This window comes from Leptinotarsa decemlineata, unplaced genomic scaffold (genome assembly GCF_025532065.1).
Source record: "Leptinotarsa decemlineata unplaced genomic scaffold, Ldec_3_MD MMD2_tig00001064_RagTag_RagTag, whole genome shotgun sequence".
NCBI lineage: Eukaryota > Metazoa > Arthropoda > Insecta > Coleoptera > Chrysomelidae > Leptinotarsa > Leptinotarsa decemlineata.
The window spans coordinates 1,323,410-1,342,264 of NW_027412558.1; the positions used below are offsets into that span (position 1 = coordinate 1,323,410).

Here is an 18,855-nt window from a genome sequence, read left to right on the forward strand (position 1 = left end):
AGGATTTCTTGAAAATCCACTTGGAAAGGAATTCCAATCAGTTAGGATTTAGAAGTACATTTGAAAATTTTCCGTTTGCTATTATTTTTTAGAAAAAAAATTATTGTGCCACCATCTATTGGCTAAAAGCTACATTAAATGAACATAAATCATCTCGTCTTCCAAACCGCGAATTACAGGTTCCTTTCCAAATTGTTAATTCATTAAGTTCAGCTTCTGCCAACGAGATGGCGCTATCAACGAATTTGTATCTCGCAAAATTTTTGGAAAGAAGTAGACAGATTGTCTTGACAATGTAAAGAATAAGATCACGAGATATATAATATGGCATTATCTTTCCTATTCGCGGTTCATGAAACTTAATAATATTCAACTATGCGGTTCAAGTGAACTAAGAAAATACGTAGAAAAAACTTGTCTTTGGAGCTTGAATTATGTATAAAAATTGAATGAATGAGGATTCCTTGAGAATCCCCTTGTGAAGGAATTCCAAACAGTAAGATTTAGGAGTACATTTGAAAAATTTCCATTTGTTTTTATTTTTGAAAAAAATATATAGAATTTTGAGTGTTCCGCCATCTATTGGCTAAAAGCTACACTAAAAGAACATTAACCATCTCGTCTTCCAAACCGCGAATTACAGGTTCCTTTCTGAATTGTTGGTTGGTAAAGTGCAGCTTCTGTCAACGAGATGGCGCTATCAATAAAGCGGTATCTAAATTTTATAATTTTTAGAAAGAAGTTGACAGAATCTGCAACTCAAGTTTTTTGTTATTTCAGTAATTATCAGAAACCATTGTCTACAGATTCAAATCTTTAGACAATGCAGAAACAATGTAATTGCTTTTTTTGCCATCTCGTGATGAATAGTCACACCAATTGTTAATAACTTGCATCGACTCACAAACCAAATATTACAGGTTCCTCAACGTTTGGTTCCATTAAAAAAATTTGGACCCTGGTCACGAGATGGCAATGTTGACACAATTGTTCAGACCCGAGCTATGAATCGATTATTTCTTTTATTTTGCACATTTCTCAAGTGAGAGAAAATAATGAATTTGTTTGAATAATCATGTGTGGTAGATAATCAAAGTACTTCATATAAAATTTGGAGTCTTCTGGGGAAGATTTTCATTTTATGATTAGTTTTGGAAATAAGTAGCTTTTTAGTGTTTTTTTTGAATTATTTACAAATATAGATGAACATACATCCAGAAAAAAATTATAAATACAATGAGGAAAATAACTTCACTGGCAACTCAATCCAGAACTGCACACTGCTCTTCCATAGTTCGATTCTTGAGATATTTCAACTTTTTGACCATTTCACAAAGAGTAAAATAAATTCAACCACTTATAAACAGATTTTATTCTTAAACTTCACAACATTAACATCACAGTTCAACTTCTTACATAAGTAACTTAAATACAAAAGTTTCGATTTGGAAAATCAACATTTCCAAAATAAAATTCAAGAGTACTGTTCTCAATATACAAATTCAGTTCAATAAATAAGAAAGCGTTGAGTATCTAAACATCAGACGTACACCAAAAGAAAATACAGGCATCAAAAGTTCAGCTACAATTTGCCGAAAACGGACTCGAATTCACGCGACCGCAAATCTAAGAGAAACAAAAACAACAACGATAATTTGTAGGAGTTTTGGTGCCAGGCAAGAACATCGGGGATATCACTACGAATGGCCTCAACTGGGAGGTTATTTCAAACAGTGTCAACGAATGTGAAATCAATGAAATTAAAATTAAAAGTCAATTGAATACAAATCAGGAAGCTATTGTATAGCGAAATAAGTGTGACAGTTTTGTAAACAAACTACAGGTTAAAAATTTTACCCTTTTTCATTTTTTCAATTGGTTTTTTACATTTGTTTGTATATTCATTCCTTTTTTGAACCAACTCATTTCGAATATTTCTGCCCTGGTATCTTAAGTTGTTTTTTCTCATTATTTCTTTATATGTACTGAGAAACATTGTCAATCATATTCAAGTGGTTTCATAAGAATTGTTCGAATAAAAACAATAGATTTTTGTCAAAATCCTCTCGAGAATTCTGAGTACCATCAGGTATTGCTATAATGCCAGATCTATCTCGATTTGATATCTGACAACACCGCTTTGTGTACATAAAAATTAAAAAAAACTATCGAACTACTTTATATGCATCTCTTTTACTGGCATGCTTTATTTTGCAGCACCCTACATCTGTGATACATAAAATTTGACTCATAGTTCGTCCATTTTCAATCAAAGAACCATAGACAAAAATTTACGTGTTCCGTGGTAGTGACAAATGACTTTAACGATGACGCTACAGATGACAAGTGAAAGTGGAGATGGTTGTATGAAAATAATCTGGAAAAATATGATATTTACCCATTCCTTTGCCCATTATTATGGAATATGTCATGAAATGTTCCTTTCATTACATTTCAATAGACTAAAATTCCATACATCATTCCAGGACTAATAGTACACTTAATGTTGCTGATGGAGTTTTTTATCAGACCTTAATTTTTTTAGTGGCGAACCATCCCTGGAAAGTCGTTTGGTGCTTTCTGGTTCCATGTCATAGTTTGAAAAATATTTCTCCTCAATATTTTAGGATCAATAAAATGTTTTACTACCTTTTTGCACATTATGAAATTCTATAATGAAAAAATCTTGCTTTTTCACAGCAGTTACTGTCTTAAACATTATTAAAATAAACTCCAAATATGGATAAATACGAAAAAAATCTGTCCATCACATAAGTCTTAAAAAAGAAGCTTTCTTTCTCTTTTTTCATAGAAGTCAATGGAAAGTAATAGGAATTCAAAACCAAACAATCTCAACCGAGAGGAAGACGGATTAACATTAATAAAATCTGGCTACCTGAACTTAATTGCTCTCAGGTCACGAAACTGGAGACCGAAACCAACAATGCAGTATCTACTGTGAGGAAACCTCCGTCATTTGTCTCATCGCTTTTCATGATGTCTACCGCAGTCGTAGACGAAACGTCAGACACAAAAACCTGCAGACCAAGGCCGACAAACCAAAAAAAAGTTTGATCGGTTATCTCCAGCGGTGCAAGTTTACACTATTTGACAATTTTTAGACAAATAGCACTCGACTAAACGACAACTCTCACTACATTCATTCAGACAAACCCATACTTGATCGAGCTGAACTTATTGATGCTCAGTATTTCCCATTCATCAGAGGGCCCTCAATCGCTGTCGCTGGAATACCCCTGCGTGACGTAGTTGTGCAACCTGATGTGGGCCACGTTGGCAGATCCTAAGCATATTTCGTAGTAATTGTTGAAGTCCCTGAGGCTGGTTTTCGATGCGGCATAGTTGAAGTCCATGACGAGGACGTCTTTGGTCGGGAGGAGTTCGTATTCGGGAATATCTTGAGGTTCGCTGCAAGGAGACAGTTTCGTCGACTCCTTGTTCTGTTCGAGAACATCGAAAGCGTCCGATTCGATGCTCCACGTGAACAGGAAGTTGGCGGTGAAGTTCTCCGGTTTGCCGTACGGATCGATCTTCCGCAAGGCTCCTATTTTTATTATAGCATGGCAAATTATATGGCCGTTGATTGGACAAATCTGGAAAAAATATATTGTAACGATTTACTGAATCAAAGTTACTTTCGAAAGTATCAGACACCTAATAAGATATTTAAACTAAAAATTTCAAAGATAATTCAGGTCTTTGAAAAAACTATCTAATGTGATCTAATCTAAAAAGTAATGAGTTTCAAAGGAGGTACTTACATGTATAATTCTAATATCGTAGTCATCACAATGTAAAAATTCTAGCTGAGCTTCAGAACACAGTTTTTGCGCTCGTCTTTGGACAAAATGTTCGCAGTCAAAAGATCTCTGAGTAACTATGAGTTGCATTTCAGTCACCTGATCCACTTTGAAATCGGGTACTACGTCTAAATGCTGATCCGTCAGGTTCTGGACCAGCAGAGGTATCTCTATTGGAATATTATAGTCATCTAGAAAAGAAGATTATGAAGAATATGTCGACTATTTAGGAATTAAATTAAACAGGATAAACCAAGTTGATATTTGAATTATATACCTGACACCAAAAAACTCAAAATAAGAAAGTTTTTCCAAATGAAGGAAGGTTTGAGAATTATAATAATAATAATAATTTTATTAACCATTATCGGTACATAATGTACACATGGTAAGTCAAATATAAAAACATAAAACACGGCACCTAATATAAAAACGTTACAATTTAAAAACTAATACATATATTACATTACATTGGGAATTGTTCCCAGGAATTATCACTCCAATAGTCTTTTGAACTATAAAAACATTTTTTTATTAAGAATAGTTTCGTATTATTCTTAAAGAAATAACTTCAGTTTTTCAAAATGTACAGCAATGGACCCATGACTACCCTGTTATATCAGCTAATTACACTGAATTCGCGCCTTTAACAATTAATGAACTAAGAAATATTATATTCTCGCTTGACAAAACTAACAAAGCAGAAATTTTAAATGATAATTTCTTAAAAAAAAGCTTTGATGTAGCTGGGTACGCAATATTAAATTTAATTAACACATCACTTAGAACCGGTGTGTTTCCAGATCAATTTAAGATTTCGACTGTTGTTCCTGTACCGAAAATTAACTCAATTAAAGCTGAACATTTTAGACCATTAAATATACTACCAACTCTTGAAAAAGTGTTAGAAATGTCTGTATATCTGTTTAAAATCTGTTTTTCCGTTAACCAGCTGTCGCACCCCTACGAACGACAACCCTCAGAAGTCGAAACTTGTGCGAGTCAAGGATTAACGAGGTCTTACCTTTTAACGTGCGATTCCTAACACGGGTTGGACGATAGCAAGTGAAGATCGATCCTTCAGACTAGGGCTTGAACCACCGACCAATACGGCAGTCAATTCGAGTGAGTGAACAAATCACCCACGCCGAACCGCTTGGCTACCGACCGACCGATATAACCAATTAATTCAGTACGTTAATACCAATAAATTGTTTATAGGCAACCAATCAGGTTTTAGAGCTAGACACTCATGTGAAACGTCCCTACAATTTTTAATAACTGAATGGAAAAATACAATTGATAGAAATCAGTACATTGTTGCGATATTTCTCGACCTTAAAAGGTCATTTGAAAGAATTGATCGAAATATTCTACTTGAAAAATTAAAATATTATAGGATGTCAGGGATTGTTTTCGATTGGATTCAAAGTTACTTATTCAACAGAAGACAAAAAACTAAATTTGAAAAAGAATTGTCAGATGAATTTATAATTGAGAGTGGTATACCCCAGGGTAGTGTGTTAGGTCCATTGCTTTTTATTATTTACCCAAATGATATTAATCACATATCTGGATCACACTGTATAAATCTTTTTGCAAATGATACATTGGTTTATTGTATACATGAAAATTTGGATCAGGCAATTGTTGAAATGAATAGGTTTTTAAATAGCATTGAAACATATTTATTTAATAATAAACTGAAACTAAATGTCGGTAAAACAAAAAGTATGATTTTGACATCATCTTATAAGTATGATCAAATTGTTTGGGCAAATGCTGTTATAAAAATTAATAATTTTAGCATTAAAATTGTGACTGAAATGAAATATTTGGGTTTTATAATTGATAAAAATTTAAAACTAAATAGTCATGCTGATTTTATTTGTAAAAAAATATCTAAAAAACTTGTTTTTCTCTCTCGTATATGTAAAAAAGTGTCTATGTATGCTAGGTTGACTCTTTTTAAAAGTCTAATACAACCTCATTTTGATTATTGTACAACATTACTTTTTTTACTTGGTAAAAATAAAATAGCGCAATTGCAAAAGCTTCAAAATCGGTCGGGGCATGCGATTAATATTGGGATGTAGCCGTTACTCAGCAATTAAATCGATGTTACAGTGTCTAAACTGGGTAATATGTAGATCCCAATTTAAAGATTCATCTAACATGGTTCCTAGAAATTTAACATCATGTGCCATGGCTATTCCATCAGTTATATCAACTACATCTGGAATGTTATTTTTTCTATTATAAAATTTCATCGAAACAGATTTGGAGGCATTTGTTATCAAATGATTGCATTTACAACATGATGTAAATCCATCAATAACTTCTTTGACTCTTGTTAATACATCATCCAGTATAGACCCCATGATTGTCATTGTGATATCGTCTGCAAACATAGTTATGTGGCAATTGTCATCATGTTCTGAGAGATCATTAACAAATACCACAAAAAGTAAAGGTCCCAGTACTGATCCCTGAGGAACTCCTAATGTCACATCATGTTCCTTGGACACAATATTGTTATATTTGACTGTCAAATGCCGACCACTCATATAGGATTTTATCCAAGTCAGTATGTTATATGTTTTGAAAATTATTATCTTATTTGAATGAAAGCACAGAACGCTACATAAGTTCATTATTGTTTGTTTTTTTGTAATAGCAATTTTAAAAATCAAAATTTCGAGTTCAAAATCGAAACTTTTAGGATTAAAGTCGAAATTTCGAAAATTGTTTCTTGGAAATTACGGCCCTATTGAAGAATAAAGTAAGTCCTGTTTCACCAAGACAATGCATATTGTTACAAATCAATGAAAACACTGGCAAAATTGGTCTTCGAATAGTTTCCGCATCCATCATATTCCCCAGATCTGGCACCCAGCGACTTTTTCCTTTTCTCAGAAATTAAAAGAAGAAGAATTATGGTATCGAATGGTAAAAATAGTATAGAAAATTTGTATGACCGCTATAATCATTGTATCGCCCTTGAAAGCAACTATATTGAATAATAAAATAAAATTTTATGAAAACAATTTTTTTTTCTGTTAGCCTACGAACTTCTCAGCTCAACTGTTATTTGAGTACATCAAGTTTTTATTTTTATTCATACTATTACTTTTAGTGTAACTAGGAATTTCTAGGTTATGTTCGTAAATCCTAAAATCCCTAGTGCCAATGGTGAATGTTCCTCCTGACGAAAATCAAGTAGTTTTCATAAAAGAGCTCTAAAACAACGCATTTTAAACTTTTAAATACTTAAAAAAGAGGAATGAACATCGGTTATAGCTAATAAAGGACAATGAATCCGTTACCTGTATGAGACAAACGAAGATGACATATTTCAGAGGCGTACTGTTCTGTTCACTTATGTTCCGAGTTCCGAGACATTCTGTGATATATGACATTTTGTGCACCTAACCTATCTTCCTCTATATAAATAACAAAACAACTGTTGTTTATGTGGCTTGTGGAGGTGGTATTGAACTATAATTTATATTTTGCCTTAATTTGAAACTATTGACATGATTCTTCTTCTTCTAGCATACTACTAACCTGAACTCCAATCTAGCATTCTAGGCGCTGTTGCCAATATGTGAATTAGAAACAAATCCCTTCAAAAATTAAAACCTAACATTTGAAACATCAATTTGAATACTTTTCAAAGTGAATTTGAAAAACTCATGAACTGAACTCAACTTTATTTTGTTCAAACTTGCATTTGCTGTAATAACCCAAATTGAGGAACATTCCCCAGTGATTCAAACTTTTGACGCTCTACTATAACTAAAATTTCAGAAAAGCCAACGTTGAATGCATCACATATATCTTACAGTTACAAGTAGGAAATTAAGTTTTTCATTTTAACCAATTCAATCTATTTACTTCTTCAATTTCATCTCAAACTTGGAAACTCACCTCTGCTCTGCCCGGACACCAACGAACCGTTCTCGAAGTCCCCGTTCGAATACCTCCTGACGACCTTCTTGATCCACTTGGGCGTCTCCAACTTAGGATCGATAATCAACAGCCCGTTACTAGCGAACCTACTTTCCGCAGTAGCATTTGACGTCCTCAGCACCAACCTCGAGTCGGTGTCGGAGCAGTCGCTGTCCAGACTCGGCGAGTACACGTAAAACTTCCTGGCGCTCTCCTTCGGGCTGATGGGAGACTTGGAGTGGTGAGGGGAGCTGCGAACGGAGGGGCTGTAGAGGTGTCTGGCGCCCCCGCTCGGCGAGAACTGGCCGCTGCGCGAATTCGGAGACTGCATCGGCGATCGGGGGCTCAGGAAGAGGGAATTGTAGTCCGGGGAGCGGATGCATCGGGTCTGAGATCGGTACAGATACCTGCGAATTGGAGGAGTTTCATTAGAGTATAAAGAAATGACTATTTTAACTGGTAACCATACATTTTAACCGGTTACAACTTCAGGTTCTAACCAGTTAAAACTACATTTGGAAAACAGACCTGTTATTATTCAATTAGAAGGGGGTTTAACCGATTACAACCTCAAGTTGTATCCGGTTAAAACAACTGGAGGCTCAATCCGGTTAAAACCACATTGAAAAACCTACCAGTTTATAATTTAATCATATATCCCTGGTGACAGGGAAATGTGGTTTCAACTGGTTATAACTTCGGGTTGTCACATATCATAACTCAATTATTTCATCCTGGTTGCAGGGAAATGGAGTTTTAAACGGTTAAAACCTCCCGTTTTAACCGGTTAAAACAACCAGAGGTTGTATCCGGTTGAAGCTATATTGGGAAACCCACCGGTTATAGGAAAATGTGGTTTTAACTTAATTATTTTCCCCTGGTTGCAGGAAAATGGGGTTTTGACCGCTTATAACCTCGAGTTGTGATCGGTTAAAACAACCTACCTCCAGTTGTATCCTGTTAAAACAACCGGAGGCTATAACCGGTTAAAAACACATTGGAAAACCTACCAGTTATAACTTAACTATATATCCCTGGCAACAGGGAAACATGGTTTCAACCGGTTATGACTTCCGGTTATAACAAGTTAAACCATAAAGAAAAACTCACAGGTCATAACTCACTTATTTTATCTTGGTTACAGGGAAATGGAGTTTTAAACAATCTCCAGTTTTAACCGGTTAAAACAACCAGATATTGTATCCAGTTGAAACCATATTGGAAAGCACACCGGTTATGTCTTAATTATTTTTTACCGGTTAAAGGAAAATATTGTTTCAACTCAATTATTTTTCCCTGGTTACAGGTTTTGACCGCTTACAACCTCCGGTTTTAGCCGCTCAAAACAACTGGAGGTTGTAACCGGTTGAAACCACATTGAAAAACCCATATTTTTTTATAATTTACCTTTTTCTCACCGGCTAGTTATTTTTCCTGATTACAGGGAAATGGGGTTTTAACAGCTTACAACCTCCGGTTTTAACCAGTTACAGCAACCAGCGGTTTTAACCGGGTACATCAACCAGCGTTTTAACCGGTTAAATCAACCAGCGGTTTTAACAGGTTAAATCAAACAGCAGTTGTAACCTGTTGAAACGTACGGTTACAGTGATGTAGATTAACGAGGTCTTACCTTTTAAGGTGCCATTACTAGCAATAAATATACAAAGTTGATACATTTATAGAACTAAACTGAACAAATTAAGTACTATTGCTGACTCAAAGTTTTTCCTCTTATACAAAAAAGTTCAAAATGCTGTCTTATATTGGAAACAGTACCAGTCACGGATGGGTTTTACAAAGACAGATGGGTGGATACACTCGAAAATAATGCGATTATCGCACTAACCTGCGCTCCCGCCTCAGCGAATTGAACGGCACGATGTTCTCGCTGTTGTCTTCCGAAAACTCGTATTTCTTCTCGGCCAGCCGTTTCTTCCTGAACGAGCTGATCTTCTCGTACTTCTCGTTCTCCTCGATGAACTCGTACGCCTTCTCTGCGATCTTTTTGTCAATTTTCGTCTTCTCGGACGTCTTCTGTGTCGCCCCCGAGCTCTGCGGCACCGAGAAGAGATATTCCTTGCCTCCCCCTCCTCCCGTTTGTAGCCTTTTCAGGCGCGGATCTACGATGTTCTGCACTGAAATAATATCAGAGATCGTGAATTTTTACAGCAGTAGATAATGATAATAATCGTCTTTATTGTTTCCCAGTTGTAGTTACATACAAATATTTAAATGAATTGCAGAGCTAGTTGCTGATATAACAAAAGGCGAAGTTCAACTCAGCACAAGTGCACCTGAAAAATATTCTACCTAAGCTAAGACAAATAAATTGGGATTGTTCAAAAAAGAATGGGGCCTAACACAGAACCTTGTGGAAATCCAGAATTAATTTCCCTCTCTTGACTAAATGGTTTAGACTTTCACGGCTGAGGTTTTCAGTGTCACTGCTTTTCGAGCTTGAAAGCCGTGGATTTTTGTTCCAGGTTCAAGTGCAGGTACAAATACAACTGATTACTTGACAAGGCATAAATACGCTTAAAAGGTAGTCATCGGACAGCAAGCCATGATGGTTAAACCTCTGAAGAACTAGCCACTCGCGCCAGCGAAACGTCAGGAAGAAATTCCAAAAATCCACGGCTTTCAAGCTCGAAAAGCAATGACACTGAATTTCCCTTTTATTCAAAAGTTGAGTTGTTTTAATCATTTGCGTCGGTCCCATTAAGTAGGAATCAAACCATTTGTGCATCCATAACGTTGGAGCTTTCTCAGCAGTATTTTATGTTATACTGAACTTTATTAATACGTCTCTTCAAACAGGACAATTTCCCCAACACTTCAAAATAAGCACAGTAATACCAATACCAAAAATAAATAATAATTATGAAGTATATGAGGAACTCAACAAATACTTTGATGAAAACAGGTTACTTTTAGGTTGTCAGTCAGGCTTCAGAAAAAAACATTCTATGTGGCTGCCTTACAGTTAACAATAACAAATTGGAAATAAAAAATTGATAAAGATAATTACGTTGTTTGTACATTCTTGGATTTAAAGAGGGCATTCGAAACAATAGACAGAGATATATTAATCCAAAAGCTCAAATATTATGGTATTGGTGATGTAGTTTTGAAGTGGATGAAAAGTTACCTCAGTTCGTGGAGTCAAATAACAAAAATTGATAGGTGCTACTCACAAGAGTTAGTGAATGATTTTGGAGTTCCACAAGGTAGTGTATTAGGGCCTTTACTATTTCTGATTTATACAAACGATATCAATTACGTAGATGGTGATCATGTGATTAACTTTTTAGCAGATGATGCATTAATATATACCTACGATAAAACCTTGCAAGTCGCTATTGAAAAGATGAATAATTCATTGAAAAATATTGAGTTGTACCTTGAAATAAATAAACTGAAACTTAATATCACTAAAACTTAGGCGATGATCATTACAATAAAGTATAAACAAAATAAAATTGGGAGAAACACAGTCAAAATTAAAATTAACGAAACTGATGTAGAAATAGTGAGTAAAATTAAGTATCTAGGGTTCATTGTAGATAATACAATTTCATTGAATGATCATGCTGGCTATATAATAAGCAAAATATCGAAGAAACTGTATTTTTTTTCTAGAGTGGCATCTGTATTATCAATGTATGCCAAAATAACATGCTATAATTGCTTAATAAAACCTCATTACGATTTTTGCGGGACTCTCTTATATCTCTTGAATCAGAACAAATTAAATCAATTACAAAAATTACAAAATCGTGGAATGCGAATAATATTACTTTGCAATAGAATGACACCTATGCATAATATGCTCTGTAGTTTAAGGTGGCTTAATGTCTCTCAACGATTGTATTATCAAACTATGATATTTATATTTAAAATAATAAATAAATTACAACCAACATACTTAGTAAACCTTTTAATCACAAATAGTGAAGTACATCAACATGATACTGGATCGAACACCAATTTTCAAATCCCAAGGACAAAAAATTCACGTAGCAGTATGAACTCGTTATTTTTCAAAGGTCTGGACAGTTTCAATAAACTACCAAATAACATAAAAAACTCTTCTTCTCTCCGTCTATTCAAGAGTAAACGTGTATCCTATATAGAATATGTGCGATATATTTTTTTTTCTTTCTTTGTGATTTTCTGTTATTTGGTTATAATAGACTAATTTATTTTGATTTTTATGTATTATATTTAGATAAAGTACATTAATTATGTTTATATTAGGCTTGCCTATCTGAAAATAAAGTTCTTCTTGTGATCAATGCAGTCAAATGCCTTTGACAAGTCACAAAATACTGAGGCAGCCTTTTCATCGACATTTATCTCAGAAAAAACTTCATTCAGAAATGAGAAAATAGCATCGTGCTTATTTTTATTATTCTGGACGCCGAATTGATTTTCACTGATGATGTTATGCTTATTTATGAATCCAAGTAGTCGTTTTTAAACTAGTTTTTCAATTCAACCATCAATTCAACCTATATCTCTCACACCAACGGTGGTTGGTATGAGAGATATAGGGCGGAGATTAGAGGGACCATCAGAATCTCCACTCTTATGCAGAGGAATGACCAGAGAGGTTTTTAGAAAAAAGGGGAATATGCCTGTTGGAAAGGATAAATTTATCAGTGAAACCAGTAAATTTAGGGCACTAGGAAAAAGATTTTGTATTATTTTCATCGAAATGTCATCGTAGCCTGCATTATTTTTGTTTTTAATATCCATCATGATTTCAATTAATTCATTAATGTTGATGTTCATTGCGCAGCATTACATATTTACATTTACTCAATATTCACATTCTCATGTACTTATATTTGTATCTGCTCAGCTGGGCTTGATATTGTTCTGTCCATTAACTCTGTCTGCTCTTGTGTCTAAGCATTTTTTTATAGTTTATATTTGTAAATTGTCCCATATACACATGTTACTTTACCAGACTTTGCCAATGAGCTGTCCAGATCTTGGGTAATAAAGCATATTTTGATTCGATAGTTATTTTTATTGATCATCTTCAAAAAAGAATATTCATTACAGCAGCATACTACGCATCATTATCTGACAAGCTGAAAAACGGCCACATTTGGAGAAAAAGAAGATCCTGTCTATTAAGACAACGCATTGTCTCACATCTCAGTAGTTGCTATGGCGAAAATCCACCAATTACGGTTTGAACAACTTAACCATCCGCCTTACTCACTAGATCTAACCACATGCGACTTTTTTTTGGCCCCTCATCTAAAAATTGGGCTCGAAGCACAGAGATTTTCGTCAAATGAAGAGGCAATCACCTTCGTGAACAATTATTTTGCAGAAAAAAAACGCCGGATACTATTTGAAGTTGAAAGGAGACATGTTACAAATTTAAAGCAAATGAACTTTAAACGTTCAAGCCAGTCTCTATATACCTACACAGTAGGTTTAATGGATTGACGCCTATCAGAAAACAACTACTCCCCTGGCTAATACCACGAAGGGCGTTGGATTATATTCGAAAGGCGTCAGTGCAGGAATCTTCACAGAAAACTTCCTGCATATGCAATTGGCAATACAACTGAAACAGTCTTCCTTCAATTATGGAACGGGCACACTTGCAGACCGGTTTCGGGCTTATTAGCCACTCATCAGTGCAAGATAGTGACCATCATCGACCTAAAGTCAATGATATTCCACAATTGAAAATCGGAATTCTTTCAGAGTATTTCATTCCTCTTCCAAAGTTGGAGCGAATATCACAAAATGTCACTCCATCTAGTGGACGAAGTACTAACCAACTGCATATCCGTAATTTGCCCGATTCCTCTGAAAGCATAGCCTACTGACTAATAAGAGAGACATGTTACACCAAAGGTGGATCAGATGACGGTACAAATATTGTAAATAAGAGAATTCTACATGCCATCCCACTTTAAATAAAATACCTAGAGTATTGTGGTAGCTCTTTCCGGTGACGTTCAACGGCTCACAGCTGATGTTCAGCTCGTGGAACGGCTTGTTGCACTCGTTCGACTCGAGATCGTACTCGCTGAAATCCTCAAGAATGGCGTCGACTACACTCGTAGAGCCGAAGTGCTCGCTCGCCGTCTCGGAGACCTCGCTGAGGGCATCGTTGAACGCGTGCGTAGGTGTGTTCGAGAGGAGCTTCTCTTCGGCGGCGGAGGGGGAGAGAGAGACGCTGCTCGCTTGGGGGGGTTCCATCGTCGACACGTTCAGGATGTGGATGTGGTGGCCGGTGTTGATGATGAGGTGGTTGGGGTATGCCAGCGAGATGTACGGGTCGAAGACGGGGCTCGGCTGGGACATGGCGAACATGTAGTGGACGATGAAGCCATGCTTCACGCACCAGCCCTGGTTGACGGAGTCTGGAAAATCGAATGACGTTTTTAACAGGCTCCAGCATAGCAGATATGGAAAACAGAGTCCTGCAAGTTATTTTTACTATGATCAATACATACTTGAGAAGGACGAAAGAATGTAAACAATGCAGTCTGTGAAAAACATTTATCAGAATTATATATTGCCTCACATGAGACACAATATAGCCAAACACGAGTCAATTGCTCGTGTAATTATGCAACACGTTCTAAAAACTTATTGACTTTTCCAGGAGACAAAATATTTTATACTGTTCCAGAGTAAAAACAAAGAATACTCCCTTTCAAGTTTGAAAAATCAGTAAAAGTTACTTTTGAATGACGCAAACTACAGCCTTGATACATTTTTCGGAACTAAATTCTTAGTTGAGTAGTTAATTATGTCTTTTTTTTAATGCCAAGAAACTATATGGTTTATACAGGGAATGTATACAATGGTTTATACAGGGAATGTATACAATGGTTTATACAGGGAATTATTACAATGGTTTATAAAGAAAATATATACAATGGTTTATAAAGAAAATGTATCCAATGGTTTATAAAGGAAATGTATCCAATGGTTTATAAAGGAAATGTATACAATGGTTTATACAGGGATTTTATACAATGGTTTAAAAAGAAACTATCCAATGGTTTATACAGGGAATGTATACAATGGTTTATAAAGAAAATATATACAATGGTTTATAAAGAAAATGTATCCAATGGTTTATGAAGGAAATGTGTCCAATGGTTTATAAAGGAAATGTATACAATGGTTTATACAGGGATTTTATACAATGGTTTAAAAAGAAACTGTATACAATGGTTTATAAAGGAAATGTATCCAATGGTTTATACAGAGAATGTATACAATGGTTTATAATATTAAATTCAACAAGTATTAAGTGTAATTATTTGTGACTTTTTTTATATTTAAGTGTTTTCATTCAATAATTTTTGAAGTTCTTCATGCACGATTTTCATAATTTATCAACAAAATTATCATTGTGTTTACATTAATTTATATTCAATTCATAGCCACAGAAAAAACCAGATAAACGAATTAATGATGAATGGGGGATATTATAGCCGAGTTCTTGCAAAGGGATGCCTTGAAAATAACTTGTTCTCACTGCATTATTCTTTTTGATTATCTGATGAAGGACTCGTATCATCTATATTGGAATAAAAGTGTTGCTTATCATTATTTTTCATAACATCTACAAGTACAATTATTTCGACTTTGGTATAATTATGTGAAACTTACCATCCAAGTAGAATTGAAGATTACAGTGCCTACAGTTTTTTGGCGCTGGTAGAGTTAATATCGAAACATATACTATATCTGGATTCGTGGCTCTAAAAACCAACGTAACAACTTGCTAAATTCACCAAAATGAAGCGAATACTTACGCTAATCCATAACAAACAATTTTATATAAATCTCTAGGAAACTGTAGGAACATAACTTTATCGAGTACTTCTGACCCTTTGAGGTTGAGATTGTTGTGATGCTTGAATATTTTGTGTTTGGAAAGTAATGTGAGTTTTTGGCCCGGGACGAACCTCCACAAGAACAACTCGTATTCATAGGTGGGACTGAAGTTCTGGGGCCCCATGTATTGGTACATTTTTTCCGTATAACTGACGAAGTATTGGCCACACATGGTGAAGCCCATAAAAATGTGATTGCTGAAAATAAAGTTGTAGAATATAGAGGTGCCACTGGAATTGTACTTACAAAGTGTCCGGGTCTTTTATTAAGGAATTCAAGGCGTATCTGCATTTTGTATGGATGTTATGGAATATTCTTTCAGTCTTGGCTTTAGGATGTTTGGTAAACCTTCCATATAACTGAAAAAAATTTAAAATGTGTTAGGTTGACATTTCAGTTTTAGGTTAAGAATATCAAACTAACTTGTCTATTGAATATATTATTCACTACATTGGTATTTTTATCGTTTTGGATTAATCTGGTGAATATACTGTCACTTTTGTCACACATATTTTCATCCCATGTCGAAGAAAACTGAGAATGATCTGAAAAATTATCTACCGAATCTTCTGACAGTATCGACGCCATGTTTTGATGTTTACTTCGATTCAGGGTTTGTTCGTTTGCCGAGTCACTGGTACTAAAATTCAAAAACATGCAACTGAAATCACTTGAGAGCTATTTTATATTCAATATTTAGACTACAAAATGAAAATATAAATCAAATGCTATACGTTTCTAATAAGCACTGTCCAAAACTACATACCAGACATTTAAGTCGACAAATTCAGCTCCTCCATCATCTACGAAAGCATGTTTTGTTGTATTCACTCTGTGGAGTTGTTGGAAACATATTTCTTTTGTCTTGTCATATTTGCTGTTTTTGGTTATTTGCTGGTGATTTACTATCAATTGTAATTTACTTCACTGTGATCATATCCGCAGTTGCAGATGAATTGTCAGGCCTGAAAACCTGAATACCACGTTATTGATGAGCCAGATTCTGGGCTTCGTTTTAAAATCGGGAATGGGATTGTAAGTTGATTGTATTTTTATTCTCAGATGTATTGAAATGTAACACGTTTTCTGTCGCCTTCTCTATAGAAGACATCAAACTGACAAGCGATATAATTAATATATACAGGGTAAGGCCCGAAAGTAACCCAAATCTTGGTTATGCAGTTCAAAACTAACCGCTTTTCTCACATTCCTGAAAAAGTGGCAACATTCAGATCATGGTTTGTTGAAGAATAATTAACTAAACATCAATCAAGTCAGGTGAATGGACCGACAAAAATGAAACTGCACTTATTCAAGTTGAATAAGGCGATTTGTTGCAAAACCAAGCTTTGACATCAATTCGCGGGAAAAGGTGAAACAAATCGCTTGAACAAGGTTTTGAACCTTCTGTCGATCCTATAAATGGAGTCTTCGAAACAGAGAATGATGTCCAAGATAACATGTTCAATATGACCATGCTCGCTTATATTATTGACAATTGACAAAATTACTATAGCTGTATCATATTTGTGTTTCAAATCAAGAAATCTGTTTAAATCTGTTTGAAATCTGTTTTTCCGTTAATCAGCTGCCGCCCCCATACGAACGACAACTCTCAGAAGTTGAGAAACTTGTGCGAGCTAAGGACTAACGAGGTCTTACCTTTTAACGTGTGATTCCTAACACGAATACTTTCAACTTATTACAGATAGCACTAATATGTGTGATTGATGACTTGTTCATTTTGTGGTAAATCATGATAACTTTAATGAAATGAATAAAAATACTTTTTTTATATTTGATGATGGGATTAAACCTAAAACCGGTCGTCTAAATAAAATTAACTAGTGGTAATTAGACAATAGTGTTTTTATTCATTTTATTAAACAGATAGCACTACTTGGACTCGGTTTCTAGTCTTTTGGTGTCTTGACCGATGATTAGAGGTCCTAAGTTTGAAAACGTATAAAAATGAGATGTAAAAGAGATATATTTTGTGTTTCAGATATTCAACCACAGCTTACTATATCCGAACCATTCTTTTATTATCCTGAAATCCGGTTCGACACCTACTTGTTCGCCAAAGTGCGAACTGACTGTTGTGTTTTATTTGATAACAAGCAATTATTATGTTTGGTTTCAGAAACAACGTATCAACGGAGGATACAATCCTTGAATTGACTAAAAAAAATCAACAATGCGGTAAGCAACAACAATCAATGCATAGGTAAATCCATAGATTTGTCAAAGGCCTTCGACACGGTGAGTCATCGTTTACTTTTACAGTCTCTAAAAGACATTAACGTCATTCAAAGCTACTCATCAAATAGATATCTAGTTGTGAGAGTAGACGATGTACTTAGCAAGGAGGAAGTGTTCGAATACGGTGTTCCTCAAGGCACTGTCCTCGGTCCCATGTTCCTTAATATATATGTCGATGGGTTATTCTCTCTCGAAAACAGTGAATTTATAGGATTCGCCAATGACATGATTATTGTGTATAAGGACGAGAATTGGAATGCCCTCAAGAAAAAAGCCGAAAGATGTTTCGAATTGATGAAAACTTGGTTGGATCACAAATAACTTAGTGTGAACCTAGATAAAACAGAGTATATGCCTTTCATATGTAACAAGTCAAACATTTCGCCCTTTCAAAACATATAAGTCAACATTCAGAGTAAGCCCCACTTTCTCCAACCTGTGGAAAAATTTAGATATTTGAGGATCAGTATAGGGGTAGAAGGGAGGAAGGAAGGATATAGGGAAGCGAAGCTCTTCCGTTGACCAGCCTAGCTGGGGCTACTTTGGAGTTCTCTCTCCTGGGTTGTAGGGATTTTTTTAGATGATTGAGTTCCTCAGGAAGACTCTCACGTTCACGTATACCCAACCAACGTTTGATTTCTCTTCTCTTTTGTTGTGGCTGGTGGTTAGAGTTATTGTCCAGGAACCTTTCTGTGTCTGTTTGTTTCCTCTACACTCTGTTACCCTATGTACCGTTTTCACCTCTATTCACAAGAACATCCAAGAAAGTTACAGTTCCTTGGGTTTCTCGTTCCATGGTGATCTGGATTTCTCCACTATCTTGTCTTACCAACAATATGGTTTCACGACCGCTTGCTTCTTATTATTATATACAGTTAAAAGTATATTATATATAGTGAAAAGTAGTGGGCCTAGAACAGTACTTTATAAG

The 18,855-nt window shown here is 35.1% G+C and overlaps 1 protein-coding gene across 2 annotated transcripts; it reads right to left on the reverse strand.

Annotated features, from left to right (window-relative positions):
- Window positions 1-1,352: 1,352 nt before the first annotated feature.
- Window positions 1,353-16,571, reverse strand: LOC111504630 (uncharacterized). 2 transcript variants are annotated; one of them, XM_023159289.2, is made up of 10 exons: window positions 16,429-16,560; window positions 16,086-16,302; window positions 15,909-16,021; window positions 15,581-15,859; window positions 15,435-15,526; window positions 13,730-14,170; window positions 9,622-9,910; window positions 7,752-8,179; window positions 3,783-4,012; window positions 1,353-3,614 (listed from the first exon to the last, which is right to left on the reverse strand). In XM_023159289.2, the coding sequence occupies exons 2-10, from the start codon at window positions 16,248-16,250 to the stop codon at window positions 3,234-3,236; spliced, it is 2,418 nt and encodes an 805-aa protein (XP_023015057.2). In that variant the 5' UTR covers window positions 16,251-16,302; window positions 16,429-16,560; the 3' UTR covers window positions 1,353-3,233. The 2 variants fall into 2 exon arrangements, with proteins under 2 accessions (XP_023015057.2, XP_074031606.1); XM_074175505.1 differs by lacking the exon at window positions 13,730-14,170 and having other exon boundaries at window positions 16,429-16,571.
- Between the last annotated feature and the right edge of the window lie 2,284 nt (window positions 16,572-18,855).

Coding starts and splice junctions, on each gene's coding strand:
- LOC111504630 (XM_023159289.2), bottom strand. CDS start 16,250: ATGGCGTCGATACTGTCAGAAGATTCGGTAGATAATTTTTCAGATCAT. Junction 15,860..15,908: donor ATAAAAGACCCGGACACTTT/GTAAGTACAATT, acceptor CTTTATTTTCAG/CAATCACATTTTTATGGGCT. Junction 15,527..15,580: donor ATTGTTTGTTATGGATTAGC/GTAAGTATTCGC, acceptor GTTGGTTTTTAG/AGCCACGAATCCAGATATAG.